General features: G+C 35.3%; 1 protein-coding gene across 1 annotated transcript; it reads right to left on the bottom strand.

Moving 5' to 3' along the window:
• Nucleotides 1-1345: 1345 nt before the first annotated feature.
• NAD-ME1 (NAD-dependent malic enzyme 1) lies at nucleotides 1346-18155 on the bottom strand. Its single transcript, XM_006838401.4, has 19 exons — nucleotides 17897-18155; nucleotides 16929-17025; nucleotides 15757-15875; nucleotides 15172-15339; nucleotides 14361-14489; nucleotides 13415-13475; nucleotides 13129-13232; nucleotides 12830-12913; nucleotides 10582-10688; nucleotides 8963-9074; nucleotides 7814-7927; nucleotides 4329-4394; nucleotides 3334-3406; nucleotides 3158-3244; nucleotides 2812-2866; nucleotides 2659-2730; nucleotides 2500-2562; nucleotides 1928-2042; nucleotides 1346-1794 (listed from the first exon to the last, which is right to left on the bottom strand). Exons 1-19 carry the CDS (start codon nucleotides 18053-18055, stop codon nucleotides 1720-1722), a joined length of 1860 nt encoding a protein of 619 aa, XP_006838464.1. The 5' UTR covers nucleotides 18056-18155; the 3' UTR covers nucleotides 1346-1719.
• Nucleotides 18156-19386: the final 1231 nt, after the last annotated feature.

The following is a 19386-nucleotide window of genomic DNA, read 5'->3' as shown; positions in this document are numbered from 1 at the left end:
ATGTTTTTTAATAAATTATCCTTCAAGTTTTTGTATTGGATCCAAATCTTATTTAAAATATAGATTTTGGATAAAAAAAATTATAGATTCATAATCAAGGTTATAATAATCATAAGCATTTTTAAAAAGTAATAAATTATCGATTTCAATATGATTTTTTTGAATTTTTCTACACCCTCTATTTTAGAAAATGTTCACAGCTTTTTTTGTTGTACTTCCATCTTAAAGATTATGTTCAAATCACTGCCCCATACAACAATTTTCCTTCGACTTTGGGTTTAAAAAAGGTTTAGACATTTGATATTCCAACTCATTTTTTCATTCAGATATCTACTGTACAAACCCAAAATACTCTCTTTTTTTAGTTTAGAGTGATTGGAACCTTGGACACAAAAAGAATGTCTAATGTCGGGACTGCCTTTTACTTAAAAAATGAAAAACCCCGCATCGAATGTCCAAACATGATGTATAAAAAAATAAATAAAAAAGAAACTTAGACTTGATGTCCTTAAATACTAGGCTTTTAAATTCCAAAAAATTGAATGTGATGATATGGTAAATGTCCTCATCGCTTTTAAGTAAACTTCCTTATAATTTTTAACTCTTATTGGCTTCTCTAACAATGGGAAAAACAACGAAACAATTAGTTAGATTAGTTCGTTATTCATTTGGACAAAGTTAAAGGAACCCCTGGATTCCTCTTTTTATTTCTCCCTCCTATGATTCTCTCTTTGCAAATCGGTTTGATAACCTGCATCCTTTCATTTTATTGTGGTGATCATGGTTTCCCCTAACGAACACCGTGTGAAATTTGGTCCTCTTGTGGCCCTGGCCCATGCCCCGGCCAACCCGGCCGTCAAGTTATGGTGGCCCGGCCTTGGCTCCATCCTTGGGCTACATTTTGTTGCCCAAGCCCTAGTTTTTTAATACTTGGACCACCTGATCCATTCTAGCCCTCATCACCATCATCATCAGAGTTTTTTTCCAATTAATTAGAGTTAGGTACACATATCTTAGTCCACCTTTCTGCTCTATCAAGAATCATACCTTTAGTGAAGCTATAAGTCTCCATATCTTTTTTTTTTACTTCCAATCATGTTGTTTTAAGCCTACCTCTTGCTATTTTTTAACCTTCCAATTGAACTAACTCGCACCTCCTAATAATTTGTATAATATAAATATAGACAGCCCACCTAGGTCTACTTTCTCTTATCTTATCGCCAATTTGTGCCACACCTATCCCATGGCCAGCCCTAATCAAAATAAAGATTTTTGAAAGTGGATTTTACTCCAAACAAACTTTCTAACTACCTCATACACACACACAATCTGGTTGAACAAATACTCAACGCAAACACAATAAACATAAAATAAACATAATAGGTTCAGATTCAAAAGATGGGTTACATCATGTAACTTACATTTTTGCAAACTGCCCTTTTTGCATATGTCAAGCGTATTAAGGCACCACCACCATTTATGTCTCTATTAATCCTAAGGCCCATAGGATACCAAACAAAAGGTAAGCAACAGAGCACTAATTCTAATGAAATGATTATATCACTTATGATAATAATACAAAAATCAAGAATTTCATTCCTTACAATAATGTAAAAGTCAACCATTACAAGATTACACACGATTACACGTAAAAATCTGCAGGATGATGCCACCAACAACGAGCAGAATTTGAATAATGGCATGCCATTCCTCTTCTTTTCATGATTTCTTGAATACCATGGTAGGGTAGACCGGATTCCACATCATGCTTTGCACATATCTTACAGTTTCATCCTGAAATTTAATAGCAAGGAACTTTCATGTCGCCCCAAGGGAAAGTGAGAGAGGGCATAAAACTTTCATGTCACCTCAATGAGTGAGAGAGCATAAAACCATCACAGCACCTGAGAGAGAGAGAGAGACGTACCTTTGACATTCGTTGCAACTCCCGAGCATCCGTGTCACGGTAACCCTCAGCAAGATCCTCTTCTACAGCTTCTCTCAACACAGCTGCAGCTACTTCCTTGGTTATGTCACGTATGCTGTTTTCATAAAAGAACAAATAAAAACATTTGAAAATCAAACACACACACACAACACACACAAGCCCGTTGGCTTATAGGATCTTTTTCCTATTCAGAATCAGATTCTATAAGCCAATGGGTTTAGGCTACAGTACAAGGCCATTGACCAAAAACACGTACCTAGAGGAATTTTATTAGGCTTGAATTTTGCATGTCTTCTCTTCAAAAAACGAATAAAAAAAAAAAAAAGGTTCAGAAAAAAAAAAAAAAAAGATTTTGAGTTCTTGATGGTCTAGATCCATCATCTATCAAATGGACGGTTTGTGTTCACTGAAAATGGCAGCCTAATTTTCCCCCCAAATTTTGTGCAAATTCATATTATTTTTTTAATTTTGATCGCCTAGATGTATGAATTATTTTTCAATGTGTGTTTGTGTGTGTGGAGCATTTCTCTCTCTAGCTGAGGTTTTTATACCTGGATATAGAAGGATATATGATCCCTTTCAGCACTTCCTCATCCTTCATATATGCAGCTAGGCTGAAAAAGATTTAAGGGAGAGTAAAAACCACCTTTAAAGGTCAGCGCAGGAAAATTTAGAGCTGAACCAGACAAAGACAGAAAGAGAATAACTACCATTCTGCTGCAGCTTGTAGCATGCCATCTGAAATCACCCGAGCACCAGAGAGAAGAGTTCCAAGGCCAATCCTGTATTAAACAAAGGAAATAATCAGTAAAGAGAGAGAGGCTGGCCATGATTCTGCAACAACAAGAAGCAAACAGACCCACCCCGGAAAGAGATACATGTTATTGCCTTGGTTACAGTGTCCAATCTCACCGTTTCCTGCGTCACATATTTAATAGTTTCAAATTTTATGCCTCAAGCAAGAAAACAAAGAAATAATAGCCTCCTTAATCTGCCTGAGTAATAGATATGTATCCTACTGTGGCAACAAATTGGTAAGTAAAGAAAATATGTCATCATGTCAACCATAAATTTTCTCTATGTCCTTGAGTTAGGCTAAGACCAAGAAAATTTCCATCAGAGACACATAAGTTACAAGTCAAGCATATAACATGATGTGCATCCAATCAACATCAATAATCCCATAAATTCCTTGCAAACAATACATACCAAGATTCACGTCATGGAATGGGCTTCCACTTGCAAATATAATATGGTCACCCACGATAGAGAAAGCTTGTTCCGGGGTGCATTCAGCTATTACACAAATATGACAAGGAAACAAGAATGATTAAGTCAAAGATTGTGTCTAGAATTTCAACTAACAAAAGTTTAAACTTGCTCACCATTTTTTGTGGGATTTGACATCGCAAAAATAGCCGGTCTGGTGGAAGTTGAACCCTTAAGGGATTCCAACACCTACAAAATATGACATAATTTACTCATTGAAAAATGAAAAGAAAGACGATACATGCCTAGACCATTCAAACAATTAGATGATTAAAGGAAGACATACTGTATTAGTAAGATTGTGTAGAACAACATGTTGAGCATACAGCTGATTAAAATGATTAACTAAAAATGATATCCCATAGGTGTCATAAGGAATGCAGAATTCATGTGGGAGTTTTGAAGAGGATAATTCAAGTACGAGCTCTGCATTATGCTTTTAAGGAGTTTGAATACTTTACTTTGATGTGGCTTACATAGTGAACGTGTCAAAATATTGTGTGATGGTAGTCTTCTTTCTAGAGTCAAGTTTTACTGAAATTGAGGACGACTTTCACTGTTATTTTTAACTGTAATATCAAAAGCAGAATACCAATATTATGCGAATAAAGGTCAGAACCCTTAAGAATTGGCCCTCATGCCATCAAGTGTCCTAAGTTGTACAGAAATAAGATGATAGATGTACAAGACATACAAGGCTAAGAAATGTTCACATAGAAACTAAGGTTTACAAAGTACACTCTTTACCTCTTCAGAGAGGATAATTCAAGTATGAGCTCTGCATTATGCTTTTTAAGGAGTTTGAATACTTTACCTTGATGTAGCTTACATAGTGAAGTTTTCAAAATTTTGTGTGATGGTATTCTTCTTTCTAGAGTCAAGTTTTACTTAAATTGAGGACCACTTTCACTGTTATTTTTAATTGCAATATCAAAAGCAGAGTACCGATATTATGTGAATAAAGGTCATAACCCTTATGGATTGGATCTCATGCCATGCATAAAAAATCAAGTATCCTAAGTTGTACAGAAATAAGATGATAGATGTACAACACTTACAAGGCTAAGAAATGTTCACATGGAAAATAAAGTTTGCAAAGTACACCCTTTACCTCTTCAGAGAAAAGACCTCCCACTGCTGATAATCCGAGAAGGACATCTGGTTTAACTATTCTAACCTGATCCATAAAGGGGAAAATTATTTAATTAGAAAACTTAAGAACAACAACATGTTGTCGCACATTAGAATTTGTTGCAGAAAAGAAAAAATATTTCATAGTCATTTCAACAGATTAATTCTAATCATATTAAATAATAGAAAGCTGCCTTTTTATATCATCCACAGTAGATACTGATGAAACAAATATGGATAAAAGGTTATCCATCTGGATGCATCTTTTTTTCCTGCTATGTCACATGCATCTATTTAATATGAGTTTCATAAGTTGTACTGCATATAACTTGCAATAGTTAGAAATCTGGAGATCTGAACTTCCTAAATCTCTTGGGGTACATTTGGTAACTAGAAACTGGAGGTTCCCTGGAACCTCAAAGCTCTAGTTCCCTGGAAGGAGGATCTGTTGATATCTGGAAGTACTGGTCCCCTTGTTTGATAACCTATCTGAAATTTCTAGGAAGCTTGGAAGCCTTTGTTTGATGAACTCGTGAGTCTTTGGAAATGAGGAGATCTGGAAAGTGGCCAGTTTTAATCAGTCATTGAAGTTTTCATTGATGAGGGGGTAGTATTTGTTCGATGTAATTTTTGAGTCATAGGTTATCCATGGTATGTCAAATAAAATGGACAGTTTTGATAACAATAAATTTGTAGTAGTTATTTGGAGTAGAATTACTTCTAGTTTTGCTATATTTAATTTTTTTATAGCCCATCCATAACAGTGACCTCTCTTCTGAACAAGAAATTTGTAGTAGTTATTTGGAGTAGAATTACTTCTAGTTTTGCTATATTTAATTTGTGAACTCTCTTTCTGAACATCAAGACATGGTTAACACAAACTGTACCTACATATAATAGAAATTTCATTTCTCCTACACATTCCAGAAAGTAAGGCTTATATTTAGCAGCACAAAACAGCTCAATTTCAACCTGGAACCATCAACTACTCCATGATAAATTGCATCCAGCAACTTAAAGGGCATTAGGGTACTTTAAAATGTAGGAACCTTACCATGGACCAGTATTAAAATGGGTAATATTTCCCAAGGGAAGTAGTTAAGTTCTCCAATGAAGTTGAAGACTAAGAACTAAAAAAGTGAAAACATTACATAGACCAGTAATAGAAAGATTTCTTAGGAGGCACAGAACAAATATGTCACATGAAGTAATGTGTGAATCCACAAAAAACAAGAAGCACACATATAGTGTATGAATGAGGCATGATGAGATTTTCTTCCTCATTGCCTCTCAAAGTGTACTTCATGGTTTCCAAAATTAATAAATAGCTCTACTGCAAATTACCACGGTAAATTTAGATGATCATTTGCCCATCGGCATAGAATCCTACTTTTGATTAAGAACAGCAAATAAGATTCATGGAATTGAATTGTTTCTTTCTATCACAAAACATTGAAGAAAGAATTCCAATTTTGGAAACACATTATTAGAGCAAATACACAGTAGCAAGCAATCCACTTAAGACCAATGAAAATAACAGAGATAAAAAAGAGAAGACAGAGAAAAGAGATAAGAAAAGGACAGAACATGCTTGATTGCTGCTCCATGAACTATCCTTCTCCCTAGGGGATCTCAGGGCCATCACAGGTCCAGACAAATAAAAATAACACCAAACCAAACATTGATATTAGATAAAAACAGTCTAAGCCCCCTCGCACCATTAAACTTTTCTACCAAAATTCTTCCCCAGAAACCCAATGTGATCCCATCATAGTTCTCAGCCATTGTTCACTCTCGTCAGAAAAGCCCAATTCAAAACACAACCAAAACATATCTTTGAAAGCCTCTTATGCTCAAAGAGGCCCAATAATCACCCAAACAATAAAGTTCCTCTTCATATTGCCAAACACAACAAAAAATCTGGGTTTTTTTATGAGAGAGAAGGCTGTCTGATGACAATCGATGGGCCAGCAGCAAGCAGAAGCCCTATCTGAAATGAATTTTTTTAAAAAATAAGATATAAAAATACGCCATGATATAGACACTTACCTTAAGGCTGATATAGTGGAGTGGTTGAAGAAGATAAGAAAGAGAGAGTTTTCAAGAGTTGCAGAGCATTAACGCTACAGACTGAGATTGCTCTGCTGCTAATTTTAGGGTCTCTGTTGTGAAGAGCTTGAGCACCGTGTCTGGTACAGTGGACACCATTTTCGCCTCTTTCTCTCTCTCACTCTCTGAGTGAGTGCTTGCAAGTGTGAAAGAGAAGAATTTATGCTCTCTCTCACTCTTCGACTTCAAGAAGTGATGGAGCCCTTTCTGTCTCAGTAAGTGTTGTGAAAGCTCACCTTCACTTTCTAAACGTTTATGCTCTCTCTCAATTTCAAGCATCTATGGAGCCCTTTCTCTCTCTTCAACCTGACATGGACCTCTCTCCCCCTCTCTCTGAGGTGTTAAGCTCTCTAGAGAGGGGGAGGCTCGGTGAGTTGAGGTGAGAGAGCAGCAGGTTTGGATGAGAAGCAAAAGATGAGAGGGAGGGAATATCATGCTTTACTGTAGCAAAATGAGAGATGCAAACTCAATGAAGTTCGCATCTCCATGGGAGGGATGGTGATTGAGGACCCCAAACTTCTGAGACCCCTAATTTACTAGCATTTCTTGTAACCAAAAAAGGAAGTGCTACAGAAAACTGGAAGTTGAGTTTCAAGACTTAAGGTTGTAAACTGGATCATACAAATTAATCCTCTCTGTATTATTCCACCAACAAAAGAGAAAAGATCAATCAACAACCATATGGACGATAAAAGCTAGACCTTTGCCATTTTCCATGCAGCAAAAAAGCCATAACTTTGCAACAAACAGACTGAAGAAGCTACACCACATGGAAAACATGTATGGTCGATGAATTTGACTTGCTCTCCTCTTATAAGTGTCCTATAATCTAGCTAATAGGTGAAAAATAAACCTAATACATGTGGAATCAACAATTTTTGTAACAAATGTATAGATACCCTCACTAAAGCATATTTTTAGAGTATAGGATGTTTCCCAAAGTGCATCATTATTTCCAAGTGACATTTTTGCACCTAAACACAACAATGAATCTCATAAGTCACACATTCATACAATAAAACACACAGAAGCTTTGGCTGATCCTGGAAGTATATTAGCAATTTTGAATAAATTGGCATATTTTTGTAATTATTCTACAAAATGGACACAAAATTTTCAAAATTCATAATGATAATACAATAGTAGGTTCCTAAAGCTAGAGAACTCCCCTCCTCCGGTTTCTTTTTCCAAAAAATTCTCCTACTGAATAAAGGTAGGGATGTCACTTCTTCCACTTCTACCATATCTACCAATGATCCCAATGCTTCCATCGATGCTTCAAGAATTCTCATTATTTGCCATTGTTGCACCATGTAATATAAGAAAGGATAATTTGAAGGAAAAGAGAACACATACCACTTCTGCGATACTTGCACCCTCTCTCAAACCTTGGTGGCTCACTTCCTTGAGCTTTCTAGCAAATGGCAGTGCATCAGGATCTATATTTTCTCTCTCCTCAGTAATGAGTCCCTGATTAGTTGTCACACAAATCACATCGAGCATGAATCCACTTGTAAAAAGAAACACCACAGTTGATATGCTCAAAGTGAAAGAACAGTCATGGTGAGTATGAAACCCAAAACAGTGTTGAATTAATACCAAATCACAAAGTGTTTAAAAAAGTTTTGAAATAATACTTAAGCACAAAGTCACAAAGTATTTACTCCAGGTATACGCAATAATACAAAAAAGTAAAAGAGATTGGTCATATGAGTGTGGACCCAGGTAACTTGGACATGCATATCTGTGGTTCTTGGTGTATATCAACGCACCAAGTACACCAAGGACACGGCACTTGTCTGAAACTCAGTCACTTTTGCATAATTTGTTTTCCCTTTGAATGTCATGGAAAAGTACTCAATGCTAGTAAAGATGTGCCTCCTTGCCCTCTCAATGACATATAACGTGTAATATCTAAAAGACCAATTATGGAGTTGGCATTTGTATCAGAGAGACATGTGTGTCCATCTCCTTATAACAGGTGTGGAGTATTCTGACTGAGATGTTCAGGAGTTATGTATAACAGTCTTCTAAACAATTGTGAAATAAGCAGGTAATACTACAATATCAAAAATGCATTGAAACAGCATACGAAGTATGCAAATGTATTCAGCCAAGGACTGCAACAACATAAAACTTTTATGTGTCATCATATGAATCACTAATGGGGCTAGGTGATTATTCATGAAATTTTGAAGCAACATTTAAAGGTGGACATGTTCTGCAATAGCAAGAACTGTGGAAGTCAGTCTTATTGAAATGTTCTGCAATAGCAAGAACTTGTTGCAATAGTTCTGAGGTCAGATAATCAGTCATGGATTGTCTCTTTTGCGTAACAGTCAGCAACTAGAGGTCAATAAAATCGAATATGATTAACTTCAGTAATTTTGCTTTCTCTTATTCCTATATAACCTGAGAATGTTCAAAGCAGTACAAAGTATCAAATCTATTCATTCAGATTGTGTCAACCACACAAGTAAAGCCACAGATTCATATTCTACCCACCTTTGCATCAACCACCCAGAACTGACTCCTAGCACTTTCAAAGGCAATATCTGTATCATCTAACATCCTAGCCATCGTCTTCCTAGCAGCATTGAGGACGCCTATTCCTGCACTGTTAAAACATGTGAAAAACAATACTGTTAGCCCATGATAGAATAAATTATTGCATGTAAAGAAGAAACTACTTGCAACCTCAAGCTACTCATTCAGAACCATTATTCATCAATGGTTGAGATAGAATAGTCTTAAAATTCCTTCAATGTGTTGAAAAATATCTAGATCTTATACTTATGCCCCTCATGCATTTTCGTCAACTTTCTTCAGACCTTTATATATGATCAAGGAAGCAGCCCGTAATCAGCCCCATTAAAGGGCCAAGAAATATTCACGGCATCATGCACAACATGGATGTCATCAATTGTACATATGATTCTTATCTCAATAGTTAAGGATAGTTTTTGTATGCTTATATTTTATACTTTTTAGGCCTTCCATCCACTCAAAAAATCTATATAGATAGTCATTAGATGTTAATTCCTAGTTTCACATGTGTGGATACAGATACATCAACAGGTTTTATCACCTTCAAGACACTCCTAGAGTAAAAATCTATCGTTATTTGTACATATATATTGGCATTTTCCAAAAACCTAGCCACCATTTATTTTCATATCTTTTCACATGTATCACATGCATGTGGGTTTCATGAATGATGTCCAAAAAATTGTGCAATAACATTTTCTGTCAAACCCTACAGTCTTCTTATTTACAACCCAACTGACCATCACATTTTTCCAGTTTCAAACGCATAGAGAACTGGCCAAACATTTTGAAAGCAATATATTTCTTCATACTTTCTGTAGAAAACCTAAAATTTATTATTTATTTGTAGTATGTTCTTAACTCCCAGTTGCTGCAGTTTATTCCCATTAGCCCAAAAAATTGTGCAATAACATTTTCTGTCAAACCCTACAGTCTTCTTATTTACAACCCAACTGACCATCACATTTTTCCAGTTTCAAATGCATAGAGAACTGGCCAAACATTTTGAAAGCATTCTATTTCTTCATACTTTCTGCTGCAATTTATTCCCATTCGCCCGAAAATGTATGGCCATGCAATACATGCTTCATGTCATGGTTCCCATTTGACCGAATACAAATATTATGAGTGGGGTTACGTAGTCGACACTATATTGAGGTTGTGATTACCAATATGTGACTTGATCTTTGTAAAATGAAGGTAGACCATTCATCCACATATAGAAAATGTACAAAATGTCTTGTTCCCCATATGGAGTGCATTTACATAGCTTTTTATCTCTCCCAGAGGAGGAGTAACACGGTCATGAATTCAAGAGGCAAGTGAAAGACATTCTGAACTTAAGATAATAGCAGTTCTTAGAAATGATCCCAAAAGAATTAATGAGGCAGTAATAATTCCCGAACAGGAATAATTCATTCTTAAAGTCTTTCTCCGTATAAAGTTTGCAAAAAGCATTTAATCAGATAGACTGTGATTAGCAAATATTCCATTACCAAATTAACAACAGATTAATGTGTTTGACAACAAAATTCTTTCAAAATCCAAGTTCAAAATAAGGAACGATATTAAAATACCTCCCAGCACCAGCAACAACAATTTTTTGCTTTGGGAAGTCAATCATTGGTCTTCCTTGTGCTCTTACAGCTCCTAAAAGACCTGCAATTGCAACTCCGGCTGTCCCCTGAAACATCACTAATAAGATATAAAAACTAAAGCTGTATGGAACAGTCCAGTATATTTGAAACAAACAATGCTTTCTCTGTGAAATAGGGAGGTCAATATGCTTTTCAGGTGGAATCATCCCAACAACTACAAGCAAGAACACAAACTAGATAACTACATCATCAAACAAAATAAATTTGAATAAATACAATATTGAAATTTGATGGCACAAAGAAACTCCAAGAAAAATTGAAGTAAGCAATTTTCAAGTAAAATAGCACTGATGTTATAGTTGAACATGAGAAACAAAAATTACACAAAATCATCAGTACTTTAGCAAATCAGACTACTAAATGAGGGCTGGACTAGGAAGGTCTAAGTAAACTATTCACAAAAAAAATGCTAGCATTTGCTGGGGGCCAGCAGAAGGCATTAAGAAGGTTCTTGTATAAATAATTACCAAGAAGGCAATATGAAGAAGTTTATGGGCAGGTAACTCGTGAGAGGATTGTGTACCATGTTCCCTTTGCTATGATTAAGTCTGGAGACTGGATGGTAAATACCCTTTTGTCAAAAGCTGGGTATGTGGCACCCCCTTTGGAGAAGATGTAAAAAAACAAATTCTGACATCTGTAGTAGAAGCAGGGTACATTAAGAGATTTAGGTGGCGATGCTGTACTCTTCTTACCAACTTTAAAACTTGAGACAAACTTACACCAAGGCGAAGGCACAACTTTTAAAACAGGATTTGATTGAACAGATGTTTCTGACAATTCCAATTTCAAGTTAATTTTAAGGGAAAATATCTCCATACCACCTATTTTTAGGTTTCATATCGCAATAGACCCAAGATTTTAAAAGATATCTTGGGGCATAAATATTGTAGATTTTATTTCTTCTAACCCCAAGCTAATTTAAACCTATTTTTTTTAGGCCAAACAAATCAAAAGACATGCCTTTTTTAAAAACCATCCTCCCAAATTTCTCTCTCTCTCTTCCCACACCCCTTCTCTCTCTCCATCTTTCCCATCTCTCTCCACTCACTCTGTCCTCCCACTCTCTCTTCACGTTTCTAAAGAGTGTGAGAGACATAGGAAGAGAGAGAAAGAGATAAGTTTAGGTTATATAAGTTAAGAGAGAGAAATGATTGGGTTGGATTTCACAGAGGTGAGAGGTTATCGGGAGGAGAGAGAGGTGTTTGGAGAAATCTTGGAGAGAGAGAGTGAGAGAAGCAAGAAGAGAGAGAAAGAGAGAAGTTTGGGGTATATAAGTGAAGAGAGATAAAGGATTTGGGTTTAGAAAGAGCATGTCTTTCTCACATATGTTTAGGTTAAAATAGGTTTAAAGTGGCCAGGGGGTTAGAAGATAACTTTTGAAAGCTTGGGTCTATCAAGAAATAAAACCTAAAAATAGGAGATATGAAGATATTTTCCCTATTTTTAATGCACATACGATAACAAGTATACAATGGAACATAGAAATCCTTAAAAGAAAGAATAAAATACCAAAAACACAAATCCTCCCTGCCCCAATCTACGTATCACCTAAACAAGGCAAAATAATAGCCAACACTTAGGCTGCTGTGTATATATATTTTGCCCCATTTAAGCGCAATTTTCAATCAGGCAGCGAACTTACACCAAAGCAAATGATGCAGTGTTAATTGAATATTTATAAATTCAATAAAGGACATAATTGAACAAACCAAAAACAAACTCCCTAGGGTACAAGACCTTAAACAAACTAAGTGGTGACAAAAGAGAATATCAGTGGGAGAAAAACTGTCGCTTAAAAGTATTGATGCTCCAGCATGGGAGGAGTTGTTCAAAGAAGCATGTCCATATAGTGGGCTTATAGATGTAACAGGACATGGCCATTATCCCAATTGTTTAGAACATATGCTAGTCATTTTGACCTCCAAGAGTGATGTTTTTTTCCTTCTTCAACAGAAATTAGCTGGTTACTCCATCATTAGGACACTTGGTTACTCTTATATACATTTCAGAAATTTTTAGATTCTTGAGAAGAATTATCCCTTAGAGATATTGGAAGCATATTAAATCACATACAACATTTGATCCGGTTGAAATGAAAGTACACATTGTATCATAACATCGTCAAAATGCATTTGGGTGATGCTCCTGAAAGATACCAGCTCACCTGAACATCATCATTGAACATCCGATAAGAATTCCTGTAGCGTTGCAATAATTTGAATGCCCATTTGCTTTGAAAATCTTCAAACTGAGAAAAATCCAAAATTTTGTTAGTACCTCAAGTTTGAAAAATGGGCAGTGCAATATTATACTAGCCACTGCAAATTATATAGTATGCACATACCCTTTAACAATTTTTACATACATAATCTGCAGATGGACACACATGGATAAGCATGTATGTATATGTGGACCTATACACATGCATCCATATGTGTGTATGTATGAAAGTTATATTTTTACCTGTACAATGGCATGTGGCCACCGTGTAAAAACAGCTTCCATAAATTCATCAATAACAGATAAGTACTCGTCACCATCAAGACGGTGTTCTTGCAGTCCTAGGTCTATAGACAAGCAACAACTAACTTGATTAAATTTCATATTTCAAGACATGAAACAATTGAATATTTAATTTAAAACTAAAAATTTCGTGCACATAGAAACTAAGCAAAGCATTAACATACCACTCACATGGAAATTTAACCACATTACATGAAACAGGAAAAAGAAGATGTCAATTTCTTACAGAGTGGATCGTGGAGAAGTTTCTCATTGTTTGTTCCAACATCAATCATCACGGGAAGAACCTACCACATATTAGATGTAATAGAGTTCAATACAAAGAAGACAACACTGAAATTTCAATACGGTAGACAGCACACCAGTAGTTAGGGGCTCAATAGTGAACACTACATACATTGCATTTGGTACGACTTATTATTCTTCACACGATCACTAAATGTTTCAATTGACGACGTAACCCTACCATAAAAATTCAATCATATACAATGAATGATGTAAACGATAGGTTAGTTTCAATGAACTACACAATTGCAACAAATTTTTGTATTTGGTTGTTTGGAGCCGCTAGAAGTAAATGTTAATGAAGCCCTAGTTTTGTATACTAGTAATTTCAAACAACTACTGCATTTTGAAATATAGATTTGAAAAATTTCTTCAGTTTGACAATTGATGAGGCATTCATGCATAAAGAGAAATTTGCATTATCAAAAAATTCACTCCTGAATCAGATTGTGTAAAATTTGCACTTCCTTCTGACACCATGTAGCACCTAATACATGAAATGGAGAAAACTAGGCAAGACACCAAGTGGGACATCACATTAAAAAGAGGGAAATTTATCAAAATACCATAAAATATAAACTATATAACATTCTACCTATGTGCAACTATTCCAACTCAAGATCACGTGTTTTCTTTATGGGTATTTTGAAATTAAATCAAAAGATATGGGTAAGGTGTTAAATTGTTTATCTCTCATGAGTAATTTGATAAATTTCCCTTAAAAGGATCCCTTATTCAAAGACATTAAACGCCTATGCGAAATGCAAGTTGAAAAAGACATTTCCTAAGCAACAAATAAACTCCCCTAAGATAACAAGTAATGAAGCAAATGAGAAAAACTGAATGGTATTGTTCCACTTCACAAGAGCTTCCACAAAATGGTATACCCTTTGGGGATTTATGCCAGCAGCAGCAACATATAAATCCAACTTCCCAATTGCGATACCAATTCCTTGCACCCCAAGATCTCCAAGACCCAAAATTCTACTCCCATCTGTTACCACGATCATATCAACCTACAATAGGCTTAACAAAAGTGAGTAACACTTGCATTACTATCAAAGCATTTCCTTCCTGGTCAACTCAACAAAACAACATTAGAATAAAAAAACAAAGAAAAAAAAGTTTATTCTGTGTCAGGGAACTTTTCTGCAAATCAATTTCAAATTAAAACAGTTCTTCTTTTTCATAATTAAAAAAGCAGTCTCTCTTAAGAGCAGAACGATTTAGAGAAAACAAATGGCATAAAAACCATGAAGATAACTAGTACAGATAATATGCAATGAAAAATCCATTACTAACTATAAATGTAAGCACATTCATTAAGCATTAACCCCTTCACTAATATGTTCATAGGAAACTTTCTATACTTAATTATGGAATTTTAATTCTTGATACGAAATTACTCAGTTTGCGAATTAAGATACTGAACAGGAAGAAAAAAAACAAGAATAAAGAAACAAAGAGTACCTTGGAATACTTTAATACAAAATAATGCTAGGAGTCTATATTGGAAAAACCAGAGAAGAACAGTGCTGAGAAGCAGGCAAGGAATTCACATACAAAGAGAATATCTAACAAGATTTCCTGGAAATATGCCACATTTTGAGAAATAGAGAAGATCATGGCGTATTTGACACATAATTATAGCAACACCAAGCCACCAATAACATAATATTGAATAGAAGTTTCAAAAACCTGCTCAGCTGGCCAGTTATAAACCATTGACATCATTTCCCCACGATCAGCAGCACTAAAATACATCCCCCTTGGTCTTCTAAATAAGCCACTATAATTTTGACATACAAGCCCAACAGTTGGAGTGTATACTATTGGGGCATACTCCTCAATATTTTCAATCAAAACCTGTAGAAGGTCAATTAAGATTTGCCTTAGAATTAGCCAATAATTTAAGAGATTCTTATGCATCAATCAGAATATAAAAGATAAAATACATATCCCTGCAAGATAAAGACAGACCCAATATAATTTACCCCATGGAAATCCCCAACACTACTGTAGAAATCCTCAACACAACCATTGTGGACTGCATATTGACGATATTACATCTGTGGGAGCTCACTCCAAAATATTTACACCTATGCCAGCCATTTTGATGTTCTTCTAGTCTATTCATTCAATAAAATTCAGTACACAAACTTGGAAAGACAACCACAGAGAGAGGGAATGAGAGAGAGAGAGAGAGAAGGGTACTTGAAAAACTATACTAACATGCAATAATAAAAATAATAGATATCCAAGGCTCCTAACGCAAGAGCTCACCTTGTAATACATTGTTTCATTCCTGTCATGCAACCTATTGAGAATACGCCACTTAGCCAGAGAAATTGTGTCAGAAGGTCCATCTCGTGCATTCACTTCCAGCCTTTTCAAGTCAACCACTGCCAAGATAGATGTTGGAATGTTAATCAGTTGAGACCCTTCGAAGAAGTATATATTAGAAAACTCAACCAAATGATTTGATGGCAATCACATTTCGGAGCAAATATAAACTTTTTGAGTCAGACTATAACTCAGTATAGTTCCCCTTGACTAGCAGTCCTTTGATATCGGCATTATGTTTTCCTTTGTCATTCTTTTGGATAAGTTCTGCCTCAGTTGAATTTAATGTAGTAAGCAGATTTTGTAATCCTTAGGGCCCCCTTTCCTCAAGCATTAAGTACTCCTTTTCTTGAAATTCGAAGTCTGATCAATTATATTTTAAGCCATCATCATCATTGGTCATCCATTCTTGAACGCTTATCCCATTCTTGACAGCTCCATATGTTGACTGGCTTCCTTCTTATTTGTGTTTAATCATATTTGTCCAATGCAACTAGGGAGGATGGTGATTCAGGATATAAATCAAAAGCATCTCGATAAGATCGATCATTCGCAATGGCTGAAAGATGAATTGGGAAGAGTGATTACAAAAGCATTTCATACCTTGGAAGGCTTAGAGGAGAACAGTTAAAAGGATGTTATGCAAGGCCCTTAGTAAAGAAAGAGAGTGGATTCAATGGGCAGAAGAGCTTAACCTAGGAATAATTCAGAAATCACAATAGTCATTGTTTAGAGAGAGAGAGAGAGATTCCAGTTCACTCATGATGTGTGAGGTTGGGTATAAAACACACAGGGGATGGTGTTGAAATCACAATGGTAGAAAGTAGAAACCATAGCGTACCATAGAAGTAGTAACACAAATGAAGGGAGGGGGGGGGGGGGGGGGGGGGGGGGGACAGAGGATGATACTTCCAGTCATGAAGCAAACTTGGACATTGTCAAAGAATAAAAATGAATAAACCAAATCAGACTCTCTCGAGCCTTTGCATACTCGAATCAACCCAAACAAGCCTAAGCAAAAACAAAGATTGACATAAACATCATTCACAAGCATCTTATAATTTACAAAATGACTGAAATGTGGAGTTCAATGACAAGAATTCCAAACATACTGAATCGTTCAATTTGTTGTTGGCTGCTCATAACATTTGGTGGGAGAAGGCCACGAAGATCAAGGCGATCACGCTCAGTCATGGAGAATGCTGTTCCCTGTGTCAAAAAATATATTATGATGACAATTACCATTACATCTCTCATTTAGGGTATAGTTTGCATTATCCACAGATGCCAATTATTACACATCCAACTTTCTACTGTGTGAATGTGACCAGTATGAACAACACGCTAATTAAGATATAAATTCATTTTCTAAATACACAAATACCAGAAACAATGATTCAGAAAAAGAAAATTTGTAATTGTGTTTTACAGAAAACAGCACTTATGAAACAATCAAATAATTGATCATGTTGAATATGAAAAAATGAATCTAGGATGAGGAGTTCTCCAAACATTTTCACAAGGAACTTTCTCATTACTAAAAACACATAGTGAACCAAACTCCATTTCCTGACTCTCAGAAATTGGATAAGATCCCATCAACAAAAGCCTCATTAGTAATAAAAATCAAGTGCAAAATTTAAACACAGAGCCAAAACTTACCGCCAACGTTCCAATGCATCTACAAGAAAAACTACATTATTAAAATTAAGTAAAAGAATACACTAAGCAAAGTACTACTAGAATAACGGTCACATAACCAGAAGTATACAGAGAGACCATGAAGAATATGCTATAATTCAAAAGAAGATACCCTAAATCACAACAAGTGCTTACATCATCATGAGATGCATAATTCTAGGCCCTAGTCAAAATGGCTATCATTATCAGAAATTTTAAACAAAAAAAAAGTGGAAGAGAGAGAGAGAGTAATACTGTATAAAGAGAGAAAAACAGCAGAAGCGCTAATATCTCGTTGAACTAGTGATCAAGGCGGACAATTAACAAGAGATTCAACAAAAAGTGGAAAGGGATGGAGTGATTAGCAGTTAGTTTTAGAGAGAGAGAGTAGCATTAACACCTTGTTGAACCATGGATCGTGAAGGATATCGAGACTGCGCTTGTGGACTAAGGTGGGACGAGAGCCCTCTGTGGTGTAAGCTCTGCTCATCCCCATAAACGAAGTCCATTTCTTGACATGTTTGCAGAGGGAAGATGAAAGTCTCATCTGAGAGAACATCGCTGAGAAAAAAGTGGCGGAGAAGAGAGAGAGAGAGAGACTGGTTTTTTAATTGATGGAGTTTGATTCCATGTTTCTGCATTCCATGAAAAGCTTCAAATATCTTCTAGGTCGTCGTTCTGCATAATGTACTGTTGACTCACCATTGAAAATAAACCATGGCAAAACGATCGTAAGAAAAAATATCAAAGTTTAAAAATATCAAAGTTTAAACTAAAGAAAATTTACGCTTAAAATAAACGTGGCTTAATTTTCCCCATATTTAAAAAGGAAAATGGTTTGAAGTATAACCTCACCTCATATCTCATGACTCATCGAAAATTACACTTCAAGCATTCAAAGACCTTTACATCGATTATCCCTGCGTGAGTGAACTTTATGGTTGCCAAAAAAATTAGGATTTTAAACTCTTAAAAAAAGTAAAAATAATATCTTTATTGTAACAAATTATCTCTATTTTATTTTAAAAATAAATGTTAGTAACATCCGTACTATTTTTCTCCCTAGTTATTAATATTTTAAAATGGTATAGCTCGTCCCTTCTTTGAACACTTAAAAATCAAAGAAATGGACAGTACATATAGCTTACTACAAGGTACATTATTTTTAAGACTACAAATTCTAATTTTCCCCATATTCTTATATTCATCACGAGATCAACATAATCAACTCGAAGATTTCCTAACATCATAACATTCTTCTAAAGTATTTTAGAGTTGCAGCTTACTTCAGTAAGGTTGACAGCTTATATAAGCTTTTTTCATGTGACTACAAGCTCAGTAAATAAAAAAATATTTACTAATCCAAACTTAACCGATCTTGAATTTGGGCCCTCGATCTCAGATAAGGCCATTTCAAACTCTGATTTATAATCACTGATGCACCATCCAATTAGGGCAGTAATTTTATTGATTTTGTGAGTGGGATTCAAGACCTTTTTGTTATATTGAGCCTATGCTCTATATAATCAAATTAGAGCCGACATCAAAAATTTCACCATAAGAGGTTACTTTGATGCCCAAATGTCCTCAAATTGATCATCCAACATCAAAAAGTATCGACATGAGAAAAAATGGATTACAAGTTTTTTAAATAGTGCATCTTGTATTACATTTTTTTACTGTCAATTTTCACGATTTTCAAGTTTTTTTAGATCTGTTCGATCTACATTATTTTTTAAGCTTCAAATGTTATAATTAAAAATATAAATATATTTTAAGGCTATCACAAATATTTTCAGCATTCCTCGATACTATTTGAAGGTATGTTCTGATTTGATTCTCTAGATCCTTGGCTTTATACAAACTGCACCCTTTCTTTTATGAGAAAAT

The sequence above is a fragment of the Amborella trichopoda genome, chromosome 3 (genome assembly GCF_054954075.1).
Source record: "Amborella trichopoda isolate Santa Cruz 75 chromosome 3, AtrichopodaSantaCruz75HAP2 v2.0, whole genome shotgun sequence".
NCBI lineage: Eukaryota > Viridiplantae > Streptophyta > Magnoliopsida > Amborellales > Amborellaceae > Amborella > Amborella trichopoda.
Note: the sequence above shows the minus strand (reverse complement) of the source record. Positions and strands in the feature narration are given on the sequence as shown.

What these genes read in the sequence shown, in the direction of transcription:
- NAD-ME1 (XM_006838401.4), bottom strand. Translation starts at nt 18,055, where the DNA reads ATGTTCTCTCAGATGAGACTTTCATCTTCCCTCTGCAAACATGTCAAG. An exon ending in GGCCACATGCCATTGTACAG is followed by an intron (nt 12,914 to 13,128) that starts GTAAAAATATAA and finishes GATTTTTCTCAG; the next exon opens with TTTGAAGATTTTCAAAGCAA. An exon ending in GTTGTTGCTGGTGCTGGGAG is followed by an intron (nt 9,075 to 10,581) that starts GTATTTTAATAT and finishes ATGTTTTAACAG; the next exon opens with TGCAGGAATAGGCGTCCTCA.